General features: G+C 46.3%; 5 protein-coding genes across 7 annotated transcripts; 3 read left to right on the top strand and 2 right to left on the bottom strand.

The window, feature by feature from the left end:
- Positions 1-12: 12 nt before the first annotated feature.
- LOC108100265 (protein OPI10 homolog) lies at positions 13-1,076 on the top strand. The gene is given in 4 exon segments (XM_017204048.2): positions 13-27; positions 172-416; positions 419-630; positions 798-1,076. Coding segments are annotated over 3 exon segments (591 nt in total). The 5' UTR covers positions 13-27; positions 172-235; the 3' UTR covers positions 996-1,076.
- LOC108100260 (2-oxoglutarate dehydrogenase, mitochondrial) lies at positions 1,065-14,170 on the bottom strand. The gene is made up of 9 exons (XM_017204037.2): positions 13,833-14,170; positions 13,374-13,737; positions 13,243-13,315; positions 12,879-13,189; positions 12,006-12,820; positions 11,796-11,950; positions 10,810-11,707; positions 10,511-10,665; positions 1,065-1,927 (listed from the first exon to the last, which is right to left on the bottom strand). Exons 1-9 carry the CDS (start codon positions 14,058-14,060, stop codon positions 1,162-1,164), a joined length of 3,765 nt encoding a protein of 1,254 aa, XP_017059526.1. The 5' UTR covers positions 14,061-14,170; the 3' UTR covers positions 1,065-1,161.
- Positions 2,817-7,858, top strand: LOC108100259 (titin). The gene is given in 2 exon segments (XM_017204036.2): positions 2,817-4,496; positions 4,498-7,858. Coding segments are annotated over 2 exon segments (4,689 nt in total). The 3' UTR covers positions 7,507-7,858.
- Positions 14,171-14,269: 99 nt separating the features above from the next.
- On the bottom strand, positions 14,270-16,192 carry LOC108100263. 2 transcript variants are annotated; one of them, XM_017204044.2, is made up of 3 exons: positions 15,756-16,192; positions 15,476-15,697; positions 14,270-15,381 (listed from the first exon to the last, which is right to left on the bottom strand). In XM_017204044.2, exons 1-3 carry the CDS (start codon positions 15,972-15,974, stop codon positions 14,275-14,277), a joined length of 1,548 nt encoding a protein of 515 aa, XP_017059533.1. In that variant the 5' UTR covers positions 15,975-16,192; the 3' UTR covers positions 14,270-14,274. The 2 variants fall into 2 exon arrangements, with proteins under 2 accessions (XP_017059533.1, XP_017059534.1); XM_017204045.2 differs by having other exon boundaries at positions 15,317-15,697.
- A 119-nt stretch (positions 16,193-16,311) lies between these two features.
- LOC108100264 (TOX high mobility group box family member 4) lies at positions 16,312-18,510 on the top strand. 2 transcript variants are annotated; one of them, XM_017204047.2, is made up of 2 exons: positions 16,312-16,495; positions 16,999-18,510. In XM_017204047.2, exons 1-2 carry the CDS (start codon positions 16,415-16,417, stop codon positions 17,689-17,691), a joined length of 774 nt encoding a protein of 257 aa, XP_017059536.1. In that variant the 5' UTR covers positions 16,312-16,414; the 3' UTR covers positions 17,692-18,510. The 2 variants fall into 2 exon arrangements, with proteins under 2 accessions (XP_017059536.1, XP_017059535.1); XM_017204046.2 differs by lacking the exon at positions 16,312-16,495 and adding an exon at positions 16,828-16,926.
- Positions 18,511-18,643: the final 133 nt, after the last annotated feature.

The raw sequence follows: 18,643 nt of genomic DNA, 5'->3' as shown, positions 1-18,643 counted from the left end.
TTAGTTCACTATTATTGTGGCTTAAAAGTAAATGGGTTCCGGTTTTTAATTTAATTATTTTGTATTTATGCTTATTGCATTATTTTTTATTTCATATTGGAGCTTCAAACTTTTTAAATCGGAACCAGTAAACAAATTTACCCTCCGTGCGAACTTGTTCATTTCTTGCAGTTCACTTTTATCACCAATCCAAAAACCGGCATATCTGAATTCTGGAACAGTCCATCGCTCAAAGATGTCCATGTTTGGTTTAATTATCTCCGGACGCCTGCCGCAATCGGACTTTGTAGCTGTGGACAGCACCAAGCTGCTGGTAAATGTGCCCGACATCGAATCCGTCAACTACCTGGTAGTGTTCCTCACCGGCCTATCGCCCCTGCCCGTAGGCACGTCGGCGGCAATATACTTCAGCTGGCCGGCGCGAACGCTGCGCCCACATGGCAATACCTGGGTCACATCAACAACAACAAGCCCTCCGCCATCTTCAAGATCGCCCAGCTGAAAAAGAGCCACGAGCTGGAGGCTCAGGCCCATGGAATGGTCTTCGGCAGCCAGGAGATCTCCCACATCGCCCAGATTGGAGTGTCTCTCGAACCGGAGCTAACGGTTGCTCAACAAACGCCAGCTGTGGTAATTATAATTATTGTTTTGTTTATAGCTTATAAAAGATCATCATTATACATATGTTAATTATAAAATGCATTAGCTCAAACTTTTCCTAAAACTACATTTATTTTACTTACTACATGCTTTATTTATTAATTCTCAATCCTTACCACCGTTCTCGTTTATCATAGTCCACTGCCAACGACAACAAGCAATTCGGCCAGCGAATGCTGGAGAACTTCTTCAACTATGCCTCCAGCTTTGGCGTGGCAGCCAGGGACATTCCGCCCTCCACAAGCGAAACCTTTGTGCCTTTCTCCGTCGTCCAGAACTGGTATACGAATTTCCAGCGACGCATGGAGCAGAACCCAAACTTCTGGAAATACTGAGGAAACCAGGACAGAGGAGTAGTGTCCTCCTGAAGTTGTTGATATTACGAGTAAAGTTTTATATGTATATTCTTTCTGTAACTATGGCTTTTTATTACTGGATGGACTTTATAGGCATACTGTTAACGGAGATTTTGATATAGGATTCTGACTTTAACAACCTGAGCTAAGGCGTTGGTTTTGTTGGCTTGGGGTCCTTCTCCGCGGGACTCTTCTGGGCCTTACTGCCACTGGATGGTGTTTGCTCAGGTTCCATTTTAACGAAACGAGGTTTAGAGGGAGCCGTATTTGATGGACCTCGAGCGGGTGAAGCTTTGGAAGAAGGCGGAGCTGGAGCCGATCCCGGCCTAGGTTTGCGTGGGTTCAAGCTAGGTTTAACACTCATCGGTGCTTTTTGAGCGGCTGACGCTTCAGGAGATGGAGCCGAATCAGACCTCTGTTTCCTTAAAGATTCACTCTTTGCTGGCGGCGAAGCACCAACCATTGATGGAGATGACGACGTGCTGTACGGTTCGGTCTTATCTTGCTGCCTCTTTTTGCTTGAAGATGCACTTCTAGCTGTCGGCGAAGCACCATCTATTGATGGAGATGCCTCGTCATTACCCTGCTGCCTCTTTTTGCTTGAAGGTGCATTCTTTGCTGAAGGCGCAGCTCCACCCATTCCTGAAGATGTCGACTGGTGCTGCTTCTTTTTGCCTGCAGATGCACCTGTGGCTGGCGGCGCAGCACCATCCTTTGGTGGAGATGACTGGCTCTCCGCCTTGGCCTTTTCCTGCTGCTCCTTAACCTTCGCCTCTAGCCGCTTTTTGTTCTCCGGTGTCAACTCCCCAAAGATGCTCTTTATGATGGCCGCGTACTCGCTGTAGTGCTGCACCTTGTTGCCCGTGGCTGGCGAGGAGCTGGGCGGTCGCCCATGGTAGGATACACAGCGGCTGAGATGGGAAAAAGTTTGGCATTAGAATTTGTTAAGAAGCACCCAGTATTCCTATTCTTCCCCGACACCCAGACCTCTTTGGTCTATTTAAACAAAAGCATTGGCGGTGGGCGGCGACGCGAACTGATTTTTATTCGGGCTCTCTGCCTATCGTTCTTTTTGTGGCCTGCAAAAAAGCAATTTGGCAAGCTGACATATTTATTCGGTCTATATAGTGGCCGCTAAATATATATAAGAGGACGTCTACTACTATAGAAGAGCGCTTCTCGGTCTGCGTGGCATCCGAAACACGCGCAACCTCTTCTGACCATGCTGCAATTTCTATTGTCTTACAAGATCTATCAACATTTGATATGCCCTGTAGATAACCGAGGGGCTTCTAAAAACGTATTTAATTTTCAGATATATTTGATAATTTTCTCTAAACAAAATTAAATAAGTTATTTGTTGTTATTACGCTTTGACAAAATGTGAATATGGTTCAAAAAATGCTCTTTACTGTTTACTTAGTAATTTTGTATTTGTAGAAAAAATAGCAATGGATTTCTTTTATATGCAGGGCATCAATGCTTCGCGGTTTATGCACTATCTAAACAAAACAATTCATTTGCAATTACATAGATTGTAGATTGCAGACTGATCAATGATCGGATGGCTTGCCAGCGATTTGCAGCCATAGGGAACGGATCTTTCAGCCAGTTTCGCATGCAACGCGTTGAGTGAAGCATAGTCGAGAGTGTGATCGAGGAATAAAAGCCCGATTAGGTCGCGTGTTGACCGCGAGAATAGGTCAGCAGGAGAGCAGATCCCACGGTTACGCCCACAAGATGATGGCCACTCAGCAGGCGGATTCGCAGGAGGAACAGGGAGGGAATTATACGCCATTCATGTCGCAGACAGCAGCTAATAATATTCATAATTCGCAACGGCTTGTTGATGGCGTCGTAAATCAGAATGCCGATGACTCAGCCGTGTTTTGTTGGCCAAAAGCGGCGCCGGAAGTGTTGGATGTGGCAGGGCGATTTCCGGTTGGCCAAGGAAACTCTTTGCACAGCAGCTACCCCATGAATCACGCGGAACTAAGCAGGAATAAGGGAATATTTCATCCATATTCGCAACCACTGCTGGCAGGAAAGTTCCCTGTGCAACAGAATTTAAGAGTAAACCAAGGGTTTCCATCTTATTCAGGTGATCTGCAACAAAAAGAAACCCAACAACTGTTTACCCCACATCAAGTATACGCACCGTGCCCGATTAGCTTCCCGCTACAACAAGTATACGCCCCGTGGCACCGCAATTTTCCCCAGCTGCTGCAACTGCCGCGAAAGAATTCGGACGGCGCCTTCCCAGAAATGAGCACCACCATGACCCGCCGCGGGCAACCGGCCAGCTCACCGGCCGATCAGACGCCCCAGGAATTTCCCATAATTAAAAACCAATTTGTTAGCTTTCCCAATTATCGAGCAGTGCCGCCGTCTCAAGATGGATCCATCCCAAGATTTCCACCCCCAAAAACACCACCACCTCCAACAACAATGACGCAGCTCGACAAAGTCACAGAAATAAACAGCGACAGCGATATACATGCACATAAGGTGTTTGATAATGAACTCGAGGCCGAGGAAGAAGCATTAAACTTGAACGTGGCAAGGGAAATCGAGCATCAACAGGCGGAAAATCTTAATGACGCCTTCGGCCAGAAGCAGAAGCAGAATCAGAAGCGACGAAACGACGACCACAAAATCAACGACGACGCCATGGATGTGGCCAAAAATAAACGCGAAATATGTGAGCAAAGCAAATTAGAGAAGGCCGAAGATCATAACGAGGCGAATATGAGAGATCGGGAGCGGCAGATCGAGCGGCAGTCAATATGTTTGGCCAGGGAGCAGACAATACGAGTAGATGGGCTAAATCGGAATCGGAATAGCTATAGCTTTGGCTATAGGAATGGCATTAGCAACCACCAGCGGTCCGGCGATCTCTCAGACGCCCGCGAATCGTCGCCAGAGCAAGTGGACGTGAATCTCGGTCGCCAGTTGACCCGTGAGCGCAATCCGTATCCGAATCCGTATCCGAATCCGTATCCGAATCCGAATCTCAACCCACCAAATCGAACCCTGCCAAATATAGAATTACTAAAGAGTTCCGTGCGCGCTTTTCTCGCCGAGAGCCCCTTGCTCAACTGGGATCGGGAGTGGGATTTGGACTGGGAGCTGCTCGACCTTTTGACCGAAGCCATCGAATCGATCTGCGGACAGCCGGAAAGGACGGGTAATCTTTGGAGCGAGGCGCCCGCCGGAGCGGACATGACCGTGAGCAAAGTCAGCGAGGAGCGGGAGACAGAAACGGTTGACGTTTATCCCGCCGAGCAACTCGATCAGCCGACGGAACTGGATGACAATAACAATACCACCAGCAGCCTAGAAATACCAATTAGCGAGATGAAATACGAGCTGAAGAGTGCGAGTCCATCGCTGCCCAGCAGAAGTCCGCAAACAGAGTCGCCAGTCAGCAGATTGAGTGCCACGAGTCGTATACGTAATGTGGAGGCAACTCCTGCTCCTCACTCCCCCTCATCATGCACCTCTACTGGGCGACCTGAAACGCAGCTCGATCAGTCGCGACAGCATCTCCATCGATGCGGACTCCTTGTTGCCGGAGAGAACGCGTTTGCGCCGCCAAAGAAGAGTGCGTTCGCAGGACTCCGTGGAGGAGAAGCCGGAGGATGCGATCGAAAGGCTGAACAAGCTCAAGGCAAGGATATCCGGGGCACTAAGCGAGGTCAAGGGAGTGCTCAAGCAGTACAGCACGGAATCTGAGGCGGAGTCTGCATCTGTGGAACAGCCACAAGTAGCTGAAGCTGCTCCCGTGTCCTTTCGCTTCGTAAAGAAAGTTCGTCGTCGCAGTTACTTCGATGAGGCGGAGGAGGAAAAGGAACAAGCTGGAGAAAGCCAAGAAAATGCTACCAAAGATAAAGAAAATAATCAAGATAAAAGGGAAGAAAAGGATACACTGAAGATTGATAGAGAAACCAAGGTGCAGCGAGAGCAAACACCTTTTGCTAGAGAGGTGGTGTCACCTGTTCCTGAAAGTCAGGAGAGCAAAAATGATGCAACCAAGGAAAACAAAACTATTGAAAAACCTGAGCATTCTGTAGTTAAAACTGAAGAAACGGAAACTCTTGCAAAAGTGGTAGCCAATAATCAGGACAATTTGGATGGAGCTAAACAATCAAATGATTTAAATAATGCCCAGGATCTGAAGGAAAAACCTACATTAACAGATAAGAAAGATGATGAAATCAATAACAAAGATACAAAGTCACTTCACAAGGAATGTGAAGATCACGAAGTTAAAGAGGCTAAGCTGGAGCCACCTAAAATAAATGGAGAACTGCCAAAGACAGCTGAACAAATCAAATCACCTGAGAAAAGCAAGAAGCAGGCCAAAATAGAGTTTCTGGCTAAGGTGCAGAGTGAACTCAAATCAAAGTCAGTAAAGGAAGCAGCTGCCAAGGAGATCGCTCCCAATGAGGTAATTTCTAAGGAAGAAGTTTCCCGGGAATTGGTTCCACAGAACGGAACTCATAAGGAGGAAACTATTAAGGAGGAAACTATAAAAAAGGAATCCCATAAGGGAGCTACACCCCATAAAGCAAACATCGAGAAACCAACTTTAAAGAAATCAGCTCCTGAGGAATCTAAATCTGTAGAACCTAAAGAAAAAACCACCAATGATATATCCGATGTATCCGAGAGCAATCAATTGGACTCCCTGGCCGTCGGAGTACCATCGCCAGATGAGTCAGCCGCATCGCAGCAGCCAGCGTCCAAGATCAAGAAGAAAGTCATCGTGAAGGTGAAGAACCCGCGACGCGCCTCGATCGCCGCGGTGGAACCATCCAAGATCAAGGTGGAGCCGGCCGTCGAGCAGAGCGATGCACTGATTACTCAGCGGCGACCCTCCGACTCGGAGGCGATTGTCAAGCGCAAGAAGAAGCTGAAATTAATGGGCGACACAGTGGCAGCAGCAGCAGCAGCAACATCTACATTATCCACAGCCCCAAGAGCAACATCATCGACAACAAAAGAATCTTCGATAGCCGAGGAGCAATTGGCTGCGCCAGAGGTCACAGCGGTGCCAGCCAAGTTGCCCGCTGCCAAAAGTGGCCAAGGAGAGGCGACAGAAGCAGCAACAGTTGCAGCGACAACAGCAACACCAGCAGCAACAGCAGCAACAGCAACAGCAGCAACAGCAGCAGCAACATCAGCAATCGATGGCGATTCTACTAATTGCAATCAAACGCCAGCGGGCGATCGAAGCAGACGCGCCAGCCTGAAACTTGCGGAGTTGGTCGGTGAAACGGTGCTGGTGGTGCCACAAGAAGATCAGCCATTGGCCGAGTCTAGAGAACGCATCAATCAGCAGGAGACACAGGTGCTAGCGACGCCGCAACAGGTGGCCATCGGCGCTGACATTGCGCCGCAAATAGCAGCGACATTGAGGCACGAAGAGTCATCGCCAGAGTCATCGGAGCACCAAGAGTCGTCCGCCGTTGTCGAAGCTACAAAAGCCGGAGAACAGGCGCCGTCCGGCGTCAGTCTATCCACAATGCCGGAGCTGAAAGTACTCGCCGGTCCGGTGCAACCCGTCAAGATCGAAACGGTCGATCCGTCGATCGATGTGGCCAAGAATCAGAATCAGAACCAAGAGCCGCTGGTCAAGAAGAAGGCTGTGCATCTTGTGAAGAAGCTGGTGCGCAAGAATTCCATAGACAAGCAGGAGCCGGAGAAGCAGCCGGAGAAGCAACCGGACTCCAACGTCAAGCTGAGCAACATCCTTCGCGACAAGAACAAGATCAATGAGCTGTCCTCCAGGATCAACAAACTCACGCCGCCCAAAAAGCAGGTTAAGCCGAAGGAAGAAGCAAAGAAGGAGCCACCTACCCCAAAGACAGAGGAGGCTCTAAAGCCAGAGGAAGCCACTCCTTTGGAGGGATCTCAACCAGCTGAAAATGAAGTTGAGGAAATCGTAGCCGAAGAGGAACCTTCAGCTGATCCTGCGCCAGTGCCGAAGAAACCGCGCAAGATCAAAAAGAAGGTGATCATCAAGAGGCAGAAGCGACGTCTCTCGGTGGGCGATACCTTCTTCCTGCAACCGGAACCGGAGGAGCCCGCCATTCCCGAGGTGGAGACCATCGAGAAAGCCATCGCCTACGTAACAGACGACGAGGAGGACTCCAAGTCGCCCGAGGAGGAGCCGGAGCCACTGAAAGCCCTCAAGTCCTGCATCCACATAAGGGAATACAAGATCGGGGACTTGGTGCTCTATGCGGAACGCTATCGCAAGACCCAGGTGCGCTGGAAGCGGGGACGAGTGCTCGAGAGGATCACCAGCATATCGTACAAGCTGGAGATCGAGGGCAAGGAGGTGCCCGCCCACGTCAGCTACATCAAGAAGTACACCGGGCGGAAGGTGCGATTCGGGGGCAAGGAGTATCTGGAGATCGATTACGAACAGGTGGCCGAGGAGGAGCGACGGGCGGCCAGCTACAGCATATGGAACATGGTGTAGGCATTGCCTACATCTACATCTCATCCAAAAGTCAAAGCAAATAATCCAAAAACAACACCATCCCATCCAGTGGTGTCCAGTGTGTCCGGCCATCTTTGAGTGGAATTAAAAAATTGTCCGCCATGCGAGGTAATTTTTTAAGGATCTCAATTCGACATTCAGTTATGTTATAGTGATTCGTTCGTAAAAGATTAGTTCGAGTGTACATAGACTACTATAGTTAGTGGCTTAGTGTTATCCTAGTGTTTAGCGTAACTTATTCCAGGCCTTTCGTTTACATCTTAAGTACTCTGTATGTGTAATTATAAACAAGCTATTTAATGTTTAAATAAAGCTCAAAATATTTCAGTAATGCGAGGGCGTTCTATTTTTGGTCTGTTCTAAAGCCAATTACTCATAAAACTTTTATGAATCTGTTTATTCCGAAGCTTTCGCCATCCGGCGATTGATGATTGCCTCCCCCACTTGCCAATCTTGTTGTTTTCGGGGTTATTTATAAAGAAAACCCGCTGATGAATGAACAATAAACCGGGGGAACCTTTATGGCCAGAAAAACAACTCAATCAGCAATCAGCAATCAGCTGAATAAAATAATATCCAACCACTCCGTCAATGTCGGTTTTAGCCCCAAGATAATATGCCCCAGATGTGGACAACAGAGAAATGCGTGCCATTAATAAAACTTTGGCGGGCTTTGCCGTGCATCGGCCTGCATTAGATATATCGTATATATATCTGCTCATATGTTTGTAGAGCAGAAAACAGAGAATAGCAAAAAACATTCCGACCAAGATCATCGGACATTTCTCATAATTGATTGTCAAGGCGTTCGGTTCGGCGCTTTCGGAATTCCTGGCGCAAAAATTTCTCGCAATTACCAGAGATTTTAATTCACGCTGACAAAAACAACAAAGAAAATCGGGAAAAACACACATGCCAGCCATAAACATAACATATAGCGCAGGGGAATGAGGCATGCCACCATATAGTATTATAGAATATGCTACATTCCTAAGGCCTCTGGCGGGATTTTCATTCAATTTTCGGGGCTGGCAACCGCCGAGTCGAGTACTTTATATATCTATTGTGTGTGCGATCAAGACATTATGTATGTCTGTCTGGTAGCGGGTACACAGGAAAAATTCATAATTCATGCCTTTTGTCAGGGGAGTGTCACATAAATTATGGCAAAAGGTAAACAAAGGATTTAATCAGACGAGCCACATTTGCTTTCCTCAATCATTTAAAGGTAATTTGAATATGTCAAGTTATTACAAGTGATTTAAAACCATTTTTAATAAATTAATCAATCAAACTGATAAATAATTTCTACCATCAATTAAATGACATTTTATTATATTCTAAAATAATTTAAAAAAAGAAAAATATTCTGTCTTTTTAAGTATGGAAAAGATTTTTAGAAGTATTATCTATTCATCGCAAATTTTTCCAGTGCAGCTACATATTTGCAGAAAAGCAATTGAAAAACAAAGCATTTTATTTTGTATGCTCGGTATTTTGAGTTGGGCGATAGTTGGAAACACTTCTGAAGACCACAGCATCCGCAGCACCAACATCAAAGATTTCAAGTGCAGAGGAGAGTCCTCGCGGTTACACATGATATCACATATATCTCTCTCAAACATAATATATTTTTTTGAAAATTTCCCCAAAAATATTCACGTTGGGGAGGCAATATTGTTTTCCATAAATCAGAGCAGAAATCTAGCGCGACAATGGGCGTTATTAGGGAGCATTGTTGGGTCCGAGATGCGAATAAAACCGAAAACTGTTGTGGAGAGGCGAGATATCTAGCCAAATATCATAGGAGCCTCTACGAGGCGGATGGTGAGGATCGGGGAAAGTGTTTCGGTATCAAATCTGTGCGAATCTGTGCCAAGTTCCTTGCGCCAGTTCTCTGGCTGTAAATACAATGCGATGTCCAACATCGACATGGCTGTCGGCGCTCTGCAACGAGGCCATTCGGACCGGCCAATTACTAACAACGCAGTTGCCAAATTCAACAAATTATTGGGGCCTTCGGGGCTGGCGGCAATTAATCGTTTCGGAGGGACAGTAGCATGAACCCGCATTTCTGATTGCTTACTAACCCCTTAGTTATTATAGTAACAATGCGGAGGAACCACCTCAATCCTCCTGCACTAAATATAAATTCAGGAAATGAACTTTTCGGGGGCGCCACGTGAACTCTGACGAGGCCAAGTGCGTTACACGTTCACTCGCCACCCGAAGAACAAACAACAAAGTATTTGGCAATGTTTACAGAAACAGTCCACACGTTTGTAAATCTTTAGGGCAGAACAACCTTCTCAAATTCACTTGGCACATGTCTGATCAAAAATAAAAAAGAAACAAAGTCACCAGCAAATAGTAACAAGTGACACTGATTAATAGATATTTATACCTGATTGAGATTTTTAATTAACGTATTATCTTTGTTGTTATTTATACTTTGTTGTATACGTAATATATGTACATATAAACATAGCAAGTAATAACTATTATTTGCAGAAGGGAAAACCAACAATGAATTTTGCCCAATATATTTTAACACGTATTTCGACCCTCTGCTCTTTGAATCTTTCTGTTTAGTGGCTATAAATTTCAAGAGGCTGTCATCATGGCCATTAAGCATATATACCTCTCTCCCCAAGAAATGCCAGGTATCAGAAGAAACAACAATTAAACCGAAAATCCCAAAACCTCTGCTGTTGGCATGCTTTTGGCTTGGATATTATCATCGCTGTCCCGATCACCAAGAGCGCCAAAGATGGCGTCACACGGCGACCATTTTACGGATCTGGGAATTGTTGCTCGGGGGTGTCAAGCGATACGTGAGATGTCCCAAGAAGTCGTCACCAACACCGATTGACACTTTGAAGGTGCGTCAACGATAATCGCACCTGAATTGAATCACCCAGGAGGGGAGTAGCTCAAGGCTCAAGGCATTGTACCTTGGCATTTAGATGTTCGTTCGACTTACGTTTCGTTTTCGTTCTTGAGCAGCGCGGTGTCGAATCTTGGTTGCACGTAGAACCAGCCACCCATGTTCTTGTGCTCCTCCTGGGCCCACAGCAGCTCAGCCTTGGGATACAGCTTCAGCTGCTCGGTGATCAGATCGTACGGGAAGGGACACAGCTGAATAAAGAGATAAAGGGGATTAGATTTAAGATTATAATTATTATTATTATTACTATTATTATAAAGGAACTAACCAGTGCCAGTAATATCACCTGATAAGCCGACAATTTTATAGATCTATGATGACCCATCACAACTCACCTGTTCCACCCTCACAAGAGCCACCGTTTCCACCTGCTCGTGATCATCGCGCTCCTTGACGAGATCGTAGTACACCTTACCCGAGCAAAAGACCAACTTCTTAACGCACTCGGGCTGCTTGCCGGCGGGTCCCTTATCGGGAATGATCCTCTGGAAGCAGCTGCACTCGTTGAAGTCCTTGAAGGGACTCCTGGCCAGCGGATGGCGCAGCAGCGACTTGGGCGAGAAGTTGATCAGCGGCTTGCGGAAGCCCATTTTCACCTGGCGGCGGAGTCCGTGGAAGAGATTCGCGGGCGTGGAGAAGTTCGTGACAATCCAGTTAACGTTCATCAGCTGGCGGGCAACGAAGTCGGCATCGCAGGTGTCCGGATAGACGTCTGGATCATCGTCGCTCATCTGGAGGAAGCGCTCCATGCGACCGGAGGAGTGCTCTGGACCCATGCCCTCCATGCTGTGCGGCAGCAGGAGCACCACTCCCGACTGGCGCACCCACTTGGCCTCGCCGCTGGCGATGAAGGTGTCAATGATGCACTGCGCCGTGTTGCAGAAGTCGCCGAACTGGCCCTCCCAAATGACCAGCGCATGGGGACTGGCCATGGAGTAGCCGTGCTCGAAGCCCAGCACCGCGCACTCCGACAGCGAGCTGTTGGACACTGAGTAGGGCGCCTGGTCGGGATACAGGTGGTCCAGGGCGATGTACACCACCTTGTCGGCCGTTTGGTGATGGAGCACATGGTGCCTGTGCGAGAAGGTGCCGCGCTCCACATCCTGGCCGGACAACCGAACGTGGATGCCCTCCTTCAGCAGGGAGCCAAAGGCGAAGGCCTCGCCGAGCGACCAGTCAGCCACCTTGTCCTGCACCATCTGCTTGCGCAGCGCCAGGATGCGGTGGATGCCCCTAAAAAGGATGTAAAGGGATTATAACAGTTATAAGATTTTAATATATAAATAAAATAAATAGGTATATAATCTTTAGTGCAACTCACTTGTGCATCTCAAATTTGTGCTCTGGTGGCGGAGGACTGGAGAAGATCTCCCCGATGGTCTTCAGGGTGTCGGTGCTGATGCCGGTGGGACACAACTCCAACCGATCGCGTCCCTCAAAGAATCCCGGCCAGGGCGAGTCGATCCAGGAGGAGTACTGCAAATGATAACCAGTCAAACTCAGCCAATATTTAATCCTTCATCTTTCTTACCTTTATGGACTTGACTTCCTTGGACTCCTTCCACGCTTCCTCGCAGATCTTGTCGTAGTTGGCCACCATGGCCTTGAACTCGCTGTCCGTGACCACGCCCTCCTTGATCAGCTTTTCGGCGTAGAGCTGCAGACAGGGCTTCAGTTTTCGGATGCGCTGGTACATCAGCGGTTGGGTGAACATGGGCTCATCCGCCTCGTTGTGACCGTTGCGGCGATAGCCCACCAAATCGATGACCACATCCTTCTTAAATGTGGCCCGATAGTCGGCTGCGATGCGGGCGCACTGGATGCATGCCTCCGGATCGTCGGCATTCACGTGGAGGATCGGGGCAGCCACCACTTTGGCCACATCCGTGCAGTAGCGCGAGGATCGGGAGAACCGGGGATCGGTGGTGAAGCCCACCTGGTTGTTGCTCACAATGTGAATGGTGCCGTAGGTGGTGTAGTTGGGCAGGTCCGAGAGGTGCATCGACTCGAAGACAACGCCCTGTCCGCAGAAGGAGGCGTCGCCGTGGATGATGATGGGCAGCACCCGCTTGCCGCAGACGTCGCCGCGTTGGAACATCTCCGCTCGTGCCTTTCCCAGCAGCACAGGGTTAACGTGCTCCAAGTGGGATGGATTGGCCACCACGGTGATGCGCACCATCCGGTTGGTCTGCCGGTTGAGGCGCTCCTGGAAAACGCCCAAATGGTATTTCACATCTCCGGAACCAGAGTCTGTGGCCTGCAGGCCGTGGAACTGCGACAGGATGTCGGAAATGGGTTTCCTACAGACATTGGCCAGAACATTCAGTCGTCCACGATGCGCCATTCCTTGAGATAAAAACGAATCAGGAAGAGTTCTGAAAATCATTATTATTAATAATAATACCTATAAATATGGACTCCACGCCCGTGTTGGTCGAGCGATCCACCACCTCCTTCATTGTGGGTATCATGATGTCGCAGCCCTCCAAGCCAAACCGTTTCTCCGATGAAAATTTCTTGGCCAGGAAGTTCTCGAAGCCCGTCGAGCGGGTCAGACGCTCCAGGATTAGTTTCTTCTCGTCCTTGGACAGGTCCAAGCCTCCCGGCTTCTCGAATCGGTCGCGGATCCAAGTGGTCTTGGTCAGCGAGGTTATCTGCATGTACTCCACTCCTATGTGGCCGCAGTAAATGCGCTCCAAGCGGTCCAGGATTTCCCTGATGGCAGAAAAGTTAAAACAATCCATAAAAAAGATAATTATAAAACCCACCTGAGTGGCAAAAACTCCTCGTCGCCTCCAATCATTGTGGATGAAGGCAACTTGAACGTGGCATTGAGATCACCTGCAGGGCAACAAGTTAATTGATCTCAAAGATACTCTCTGGCTGACCAACTTCTTACCAAATATGTAGGAATAGTGCTGCCTAAGCACCTCCTTGGTGGCTTGTCGTTCGGTGCCATCTACGGAGGCCCCTTTCTGCGGCCCGACAATTCCCAAGGGATCCAGGTCAGCGGCCAGATGACCACGCGATTGATAGGCCCGAATGATCGCCTGGATCGCGTGGTGATCATCGATGTTCTTCCAGTCGCTGGGAGGCGGGGCAGGAGCGGGAGATGCTCCGCCAGATGCGGTTCTCTCACCCGATCGGGCCTTGACAGCTGTCCTTTCCACCGGGGGACGTCTGTACTTCCGGGAGTGGGAACTCTGAATCGGAATTCCCTTCGAGACTGGCCGCTCGTTCCCGTTGAAGAGGTCATCCCAGGACTAGCAAAGGATTTATTTAAATAAAAGTTTTGTTAAATCATAAATACTTCAGATAATCCAAACACTCTTTAAATATAAAGATGACGGGATCTTACCTGATCCACGGACTTGGGGTTGTTCTTCCACTTGTTGTACAGACCCTCGATGTAGGCGGCACTGCAGCCACTGGCGAAGGAGTCCATATCCTGGGTACCCCCCAACGGAGAGGTTGTCTGAATACCTCGCAGGGCAAACTGGGCCAAGACGTGGTGCTTAGAGCCCAGAAGACCGAGGGCCAGTTCCCTCCTCATCTGCACAAGGCCCCTCAGCCGACACTGGTTCATTTTCTTCCAGTAACTTTTGAATTTTGAATTTGAGCAACTGAAGGTCGAAATGTGTTTTGAGTCTAAAGGCCGAGTGGTACGTCAACTTAAGCAGGTGAGTCAATTTTTGCCAGACATGCTGGGATTCGATCGATCAGATGCTAGTCCAAAGCAATAAATTCTTGGGTTCCAAATACGTTTTTATGGAGCTATATTCAAAATCAGAGATTAAATTTCAAGAGTCTGGTGTTGGCTTTATCAAACTTTTAAGTGTTAATTCGTCTGCATATATCAACGATTTCTCTAAATTATTGTAGACCAGCTTCTTAAGATCATTTTTCTCGGCACTCGAAACCCTTAGAGATTTAAATTTTTCGGGTACAGGTTTTTTTGAGTTGGTGCTTTCGGATTTTGCAGATGATTTTGGTTTATTATCAGCTTTTGGGTTTTCTTTTGGCTGAGGTATAAAAATTCTAACCGTTGCTTTGTAAACTGCTGGCTTTTGATTTGGTTTACTTTCATTACTGCCTTCCTTGGTTTTTTCTGAATCCATATTGTCAGTCAAGTCTTTAAAAGTCTTACTTGGTCGTTCGGTAGCCTTCAACTTTGTATTATCTTTCTCGTCTTTATCAAGATTACATTTGGTGAGTTGGCTTGGTTCCTGCTTTGATTTTTCTTCTTTCGAATCTAAAGGTATTTTATTTGTTGATTTTTTTGTGGAATTCCCAACTTTTCCCTTTCCTTGTTTCAGGCTCTTTTCGTAATAACTTTTAAAGTTCACAATAGTTTTTTTCTTAGAATTGGCTTTTGAACGAGGTCTTATATAAATTTCTGGTTTAATTCCCCAACATTTCATAAACTTATTGAACGATCCATATTTCGTTTTGAAGTTGTTACGCGAATTTCCCATTCTTCTGGATCGCGTTAGGTTTCCTGCTGAGATTAACAGCTTTTCAGGCTCGTTTGGTTCCTTTATTTGGGAAATACTTCTAAATGGTTTTTTAAAAAATTCATTTACTTCTAATTTGTTTGTTAAGACAGAACCAGGAATTCTGGTATTCGGCAAACAGTTTCCGTATTTGTTGAATCCCGTTTTGGAAGATGATGGCGCATTCTGGTCGTATAATCCAGATGTCCGGATTTCCGGTGAATGTGAAAGTAAATTGATATCACTTTTTTGAGGACAGGTCACGCAAGTATTTAAATCATTCTGATCACTTGTAGGCTGCGAAGTGTTCGACAGGTTCTCCAGTGCCGGAGGAAGGTTCGTCCTCATCACAGGCACTGAAGATCCTTTCGATATGTAATTCGAGTGCCTTGCCACTGGAGAACCGGATCCAATCTGCAAATAAACTACACTTTCAACTACAACGGTTTTAAATTATTATGCAAAGAAATAAACATTCTGAAAATGGAAAAATCATTAAAATAATTTCCTTATCTGAATGCGGATCTCCGGTTTTCGTTCCATTCTTTTTGGTCTGCTTAAGTTTTTCGGGTGAGGTTGCGACTCTTTCAGAAGGCGAAGAAATATTAAAGCCATTTCCAAGATGCTTGTTAAAACTTTGTATAGAATTCGGATTGGGATTGGGATCGTATTGCAGGGGAGTGGTCATGGCCGTATCTCCAACTAAGTCCTTAAAGAAACGCTGCCAGGACTAATCAAAAATTATATTTAGGAAATCATTTAGCATATAACTTGCTGCGGTAACTTACTTCATGAATTGCGTTATTGTCCTCGATCCACTTAGTGAACAGGTTCTCCATGTGACTGGCATTTGATTTACTCGCTAGAACGTCAGACTCGAAGATTCCTGGCCCTGGACCTCCGGGTACCTCGGTTTTGGATCCCAAACTTATAAGTTGACAACGTTGTGATGTGAGCTTCAGAAACATCCTAACGCCGCTCCAAGCCATTTTGTACACCCTACTCATGCGTAAATTTGTATGATCTATATCCGAAAAACAATTTAGTACTAGTATTTACACATCGAATTTTTTTTAGTTAAAAAATTTCGATTTAGAACTCAGTGACCTGGACTTTTTTGTAACTGCACTTCAAAAACGGAACCGGAACTGAACCAAATAGTTCAACTGTACATAAACCATTTCTATATTAAAGGAGGAGAGCAATCTAATTTAAATATTAAAATTAAAGTAATAGTGATCTATTATTTTAAAATTAAAACGTTTATTTTGCAGCAGTTATTTTGACCCGGAACCAGTCACAAATCAGTGTTGGAAAATGCTCTCCTCCTTCCATTTACCCAATTTCCGGCTGCGGTCACACTAATTAAGCCGACACGATAATAATACCTCTAAAATTGTTTAATATTTTGGTAAATAAGCCTAGGAGAATTGCAGGAGGCGTCGTGATGAATCAGTTCCACGCCCCCTCTTTCGGCGACGAAGTGTTCGAGTTAAACGACACGCCGGCAGAGATTCCTAGCCAATCCGTAAGTGAAGCAGGGCAAACCCATCCAGAATTTGGAGGAGCAGCGGAAACCAATTGGGCACATGTACACTTGTCTGCTTTTTTTTTTTTTGGGAGCCACAGTCGACCGCCCAACTTAATTGCATTTCATCGATGCCATAATGGTTTTATAATAAGCGAGGGGGAGATCGGAATCGGCGGGTTGTTGGGTTCTTGTTGTTTGTTTGCTGGCGGACAGCTGGAGGAGCTACTCCATGCCAGACCGCCCCCATTCCCCCTCTTCCCTATCCAATGGGTTATCGCCGCGTCAGCTTCTTATCAGCGAACGGCACGCACACACTGCCGCACAATCAGCAGCGCCCTCTTTCCCCCGTCCAACTGAACTGGGCTTGGGCGAACGATTTGTACATTAGTTTAGTTGCTCACTTTGTGATTGGGATGAAGAAGTTTCTAGTGAGCTCTCTAGTTACAAGGCATAATATAATATTAACAACTGTATACCTTCTCTTTCGTTCTTTCTTGCAGTCGCGGAGAATGCTTAGCTTGGATCAATCCATGTTGAACGACGATAACGAGGAGGATTGCGACACATATGGAGACGCAGGAGGAATCGGAGTCCAGAGCTTGCTGGCCCAACCGGAACCGCAGTCGATTGCACAGGCACCTCCCAAACCTCTAGCCCCCTTTGCTTTGTTTTTCCGTGACACCGTAACCGCAATCAAACAGCAGAATCCCTCCTGTTCATTAGAGCAAATGCAGGTAATAGTGCAGACCATGTGGGATTCTCTGGACGAGACACAAAAGAACGTATACAACCAGCGACACGAGCAAGAAAAGCGTGACTATGTGCGCTTAATGCGGGACTATCGGCACCAGCTGTCTGAATCGGAGGCGACATCGGAAATGGAAGTTCCTTCAGTCTTAGTCCCGCCTCAGCCACAAATGGCTGCTGTTATTCCACCTCCAATAGTGACACCCAAGGCGGAAGTTGTCGAGCAGCCAGAGCAGTTATTAATTACCCAACAACCGCCACCCGACCAGATTCAACTGCTGACTGAGGCGGCAAGGGTGCAGAAGTGTACCCGGGAACAGTGCAACAAGCCGGCCATTATTAATCCGGACTGGGAGGACGAGTACTGCAGCAACGAGTGCGTGGTCATCCATTGCCGGAATGTTTTTAACGATTGGGTGCTATCCATGAAAGCTTCGCCATCGTAGCCACGCCAACCCCCGCCCACCAACTGGATGAACTGAATCTTAGCTCAAATATAAAAGCTGCACTTGGATAAGCCTGACGAGCCAGCTATTGCCGTGCCGTGCCGTATATTACTCGAGAATATAGGGCTGATAAGCAGTTTGCGTTACGATAGTTATAGTAGACCCAGTTTCGGTTCTAATTAGAATTTGTGTGGAGTCTGAATAGTTGCGAGACACGCTTTGTATGATACGATAATTGTAGGAAATAAATCATAGCATTTACGCTAAAATAAAGATAAAACACTATATATACAGTATATTAGGTATGAGGACCGATGTTAATCAGATTTTACTTAGTGATTGGCTTGAATGATTGCATTTAATAAATACTATTTATTGTACTCATATTTTAAGTAAAATAAAATTGAAGTTGCTTTTTTATTAGAAAACTATTTTGTTTTATACTTGAAACAAAATATTGTTAAATATCCGAATTCAGTTTCGATTCCCAATACCAAAATAAGAGCTTTGCTTTATATGGTAACTTTTAATAAATACACACATTTATTACTCTTGCACTTCATTATCAATATATCAATGTATCAATGCCGTCGCTTACAAAAATTCACTTTCGCTCGCATCGTTTTATATGTACCAAATAATTAAAATTTATAAATTAATTTTTAAAAATAATATGTAAAAGACGTTTCCTTGGTTGCCTTGCTGAAGTAATGCGCCATTGTTACGAGTACGAGTTAAATAAACAACAGTATAAAAAATTTCAAGCTTAAATAATTATAGAGAGAGATGGTTTTTCAATCATTTTCTCATATATACAGACTTGCATATATATATTTTATTGGGCGGGCTTTGATAATAAAGCGGGATATAGAGAGAATAAGACCTTAAATGCAGCCTGCAAAGCGCATAAAGCATATAGTGTAGCATCCTCGGATCCACAAGATCGTACTTT

This window comes from Drosophila ficusphila, unplaced genomic scaffold, assembly GCF_018152265.1.
Source record: "Drosophila ficusphila isolate 14025-0441.05 unplaced genomic scaffold, ASM1815226v1 contig_286, whole genome shotgun sequence".
Taxonomy (NCBI): domain Eukaryota; kingdom Metazoa; phylum Arthropoda; class Insecta; order Diptera; family Drosophilidae; genus Drosophila; species Drosophila ficusphila.
The sequence above is the reverse complement of the archived record's forward strand: the minus strand, read 5'-3'. Positions and strand labels throughout refer to the sequence as shown.

Bases quoted from the DNA above. Each gene is read 5' to 3' on its own strand.
- LOC108100260 (XM_017204037.2), bottom strand. From the start codon at position 14,060: ATGAACCAGTGTCGGCTGAGGGGCCTTGTGCAGATGAGGAGGGAACTG. The intron at 13,316-13,373 runs GTAAGAAGTTGG...GTTGCCCTGCAG, and splicing joins GCACTATTCCTACATATTTG to GTGATCTCAATGCCACGTTC. The intron at 11,708-11,795 runs GTGAGTTGCACT...CATCCTTTTTAG, and splicing joins CACAAATTTGAGATGCACAA to GGGCATCCACCGCATCCTGG.
- LOC108100263 (XM_017204044.2), bottom strand. From the start codon at position 15,974: ATGAGTAGGGTGTACAAAATGGCTTGGAGCGGCGTTAGGATGTTTCTG. The intron at 15,698-15,755 runs GTAAGTTACCGC...ATTTTTGATTAG, and splicing joins ACAATAACGCAATTCATGAA to TCCTGGCAGCGTTTCTTTAA. The intron at 15,382-15,475 runs GAAATTATTTTA...GTTTATTTGCAG, and splicing joins GAGATCCGCATTCAGATAAG to ATTGGATCCGGTTCTCCAGT.
- LOC108100264 (XM_017204047.2), top strand. From the start codon at position 16,415: ATGAATCAGTTCCACGCCCCCTCTTTCGGCGACGAAGTGTTCGAGTTA. The intron at 16,496-16,998 runs GTAAGTGAAGCA...TCTTTCTTGCAG, and splicing joins CAGAGATTCCTAGCCAATCC to TCGCGGAGAATGCTTAGCTT.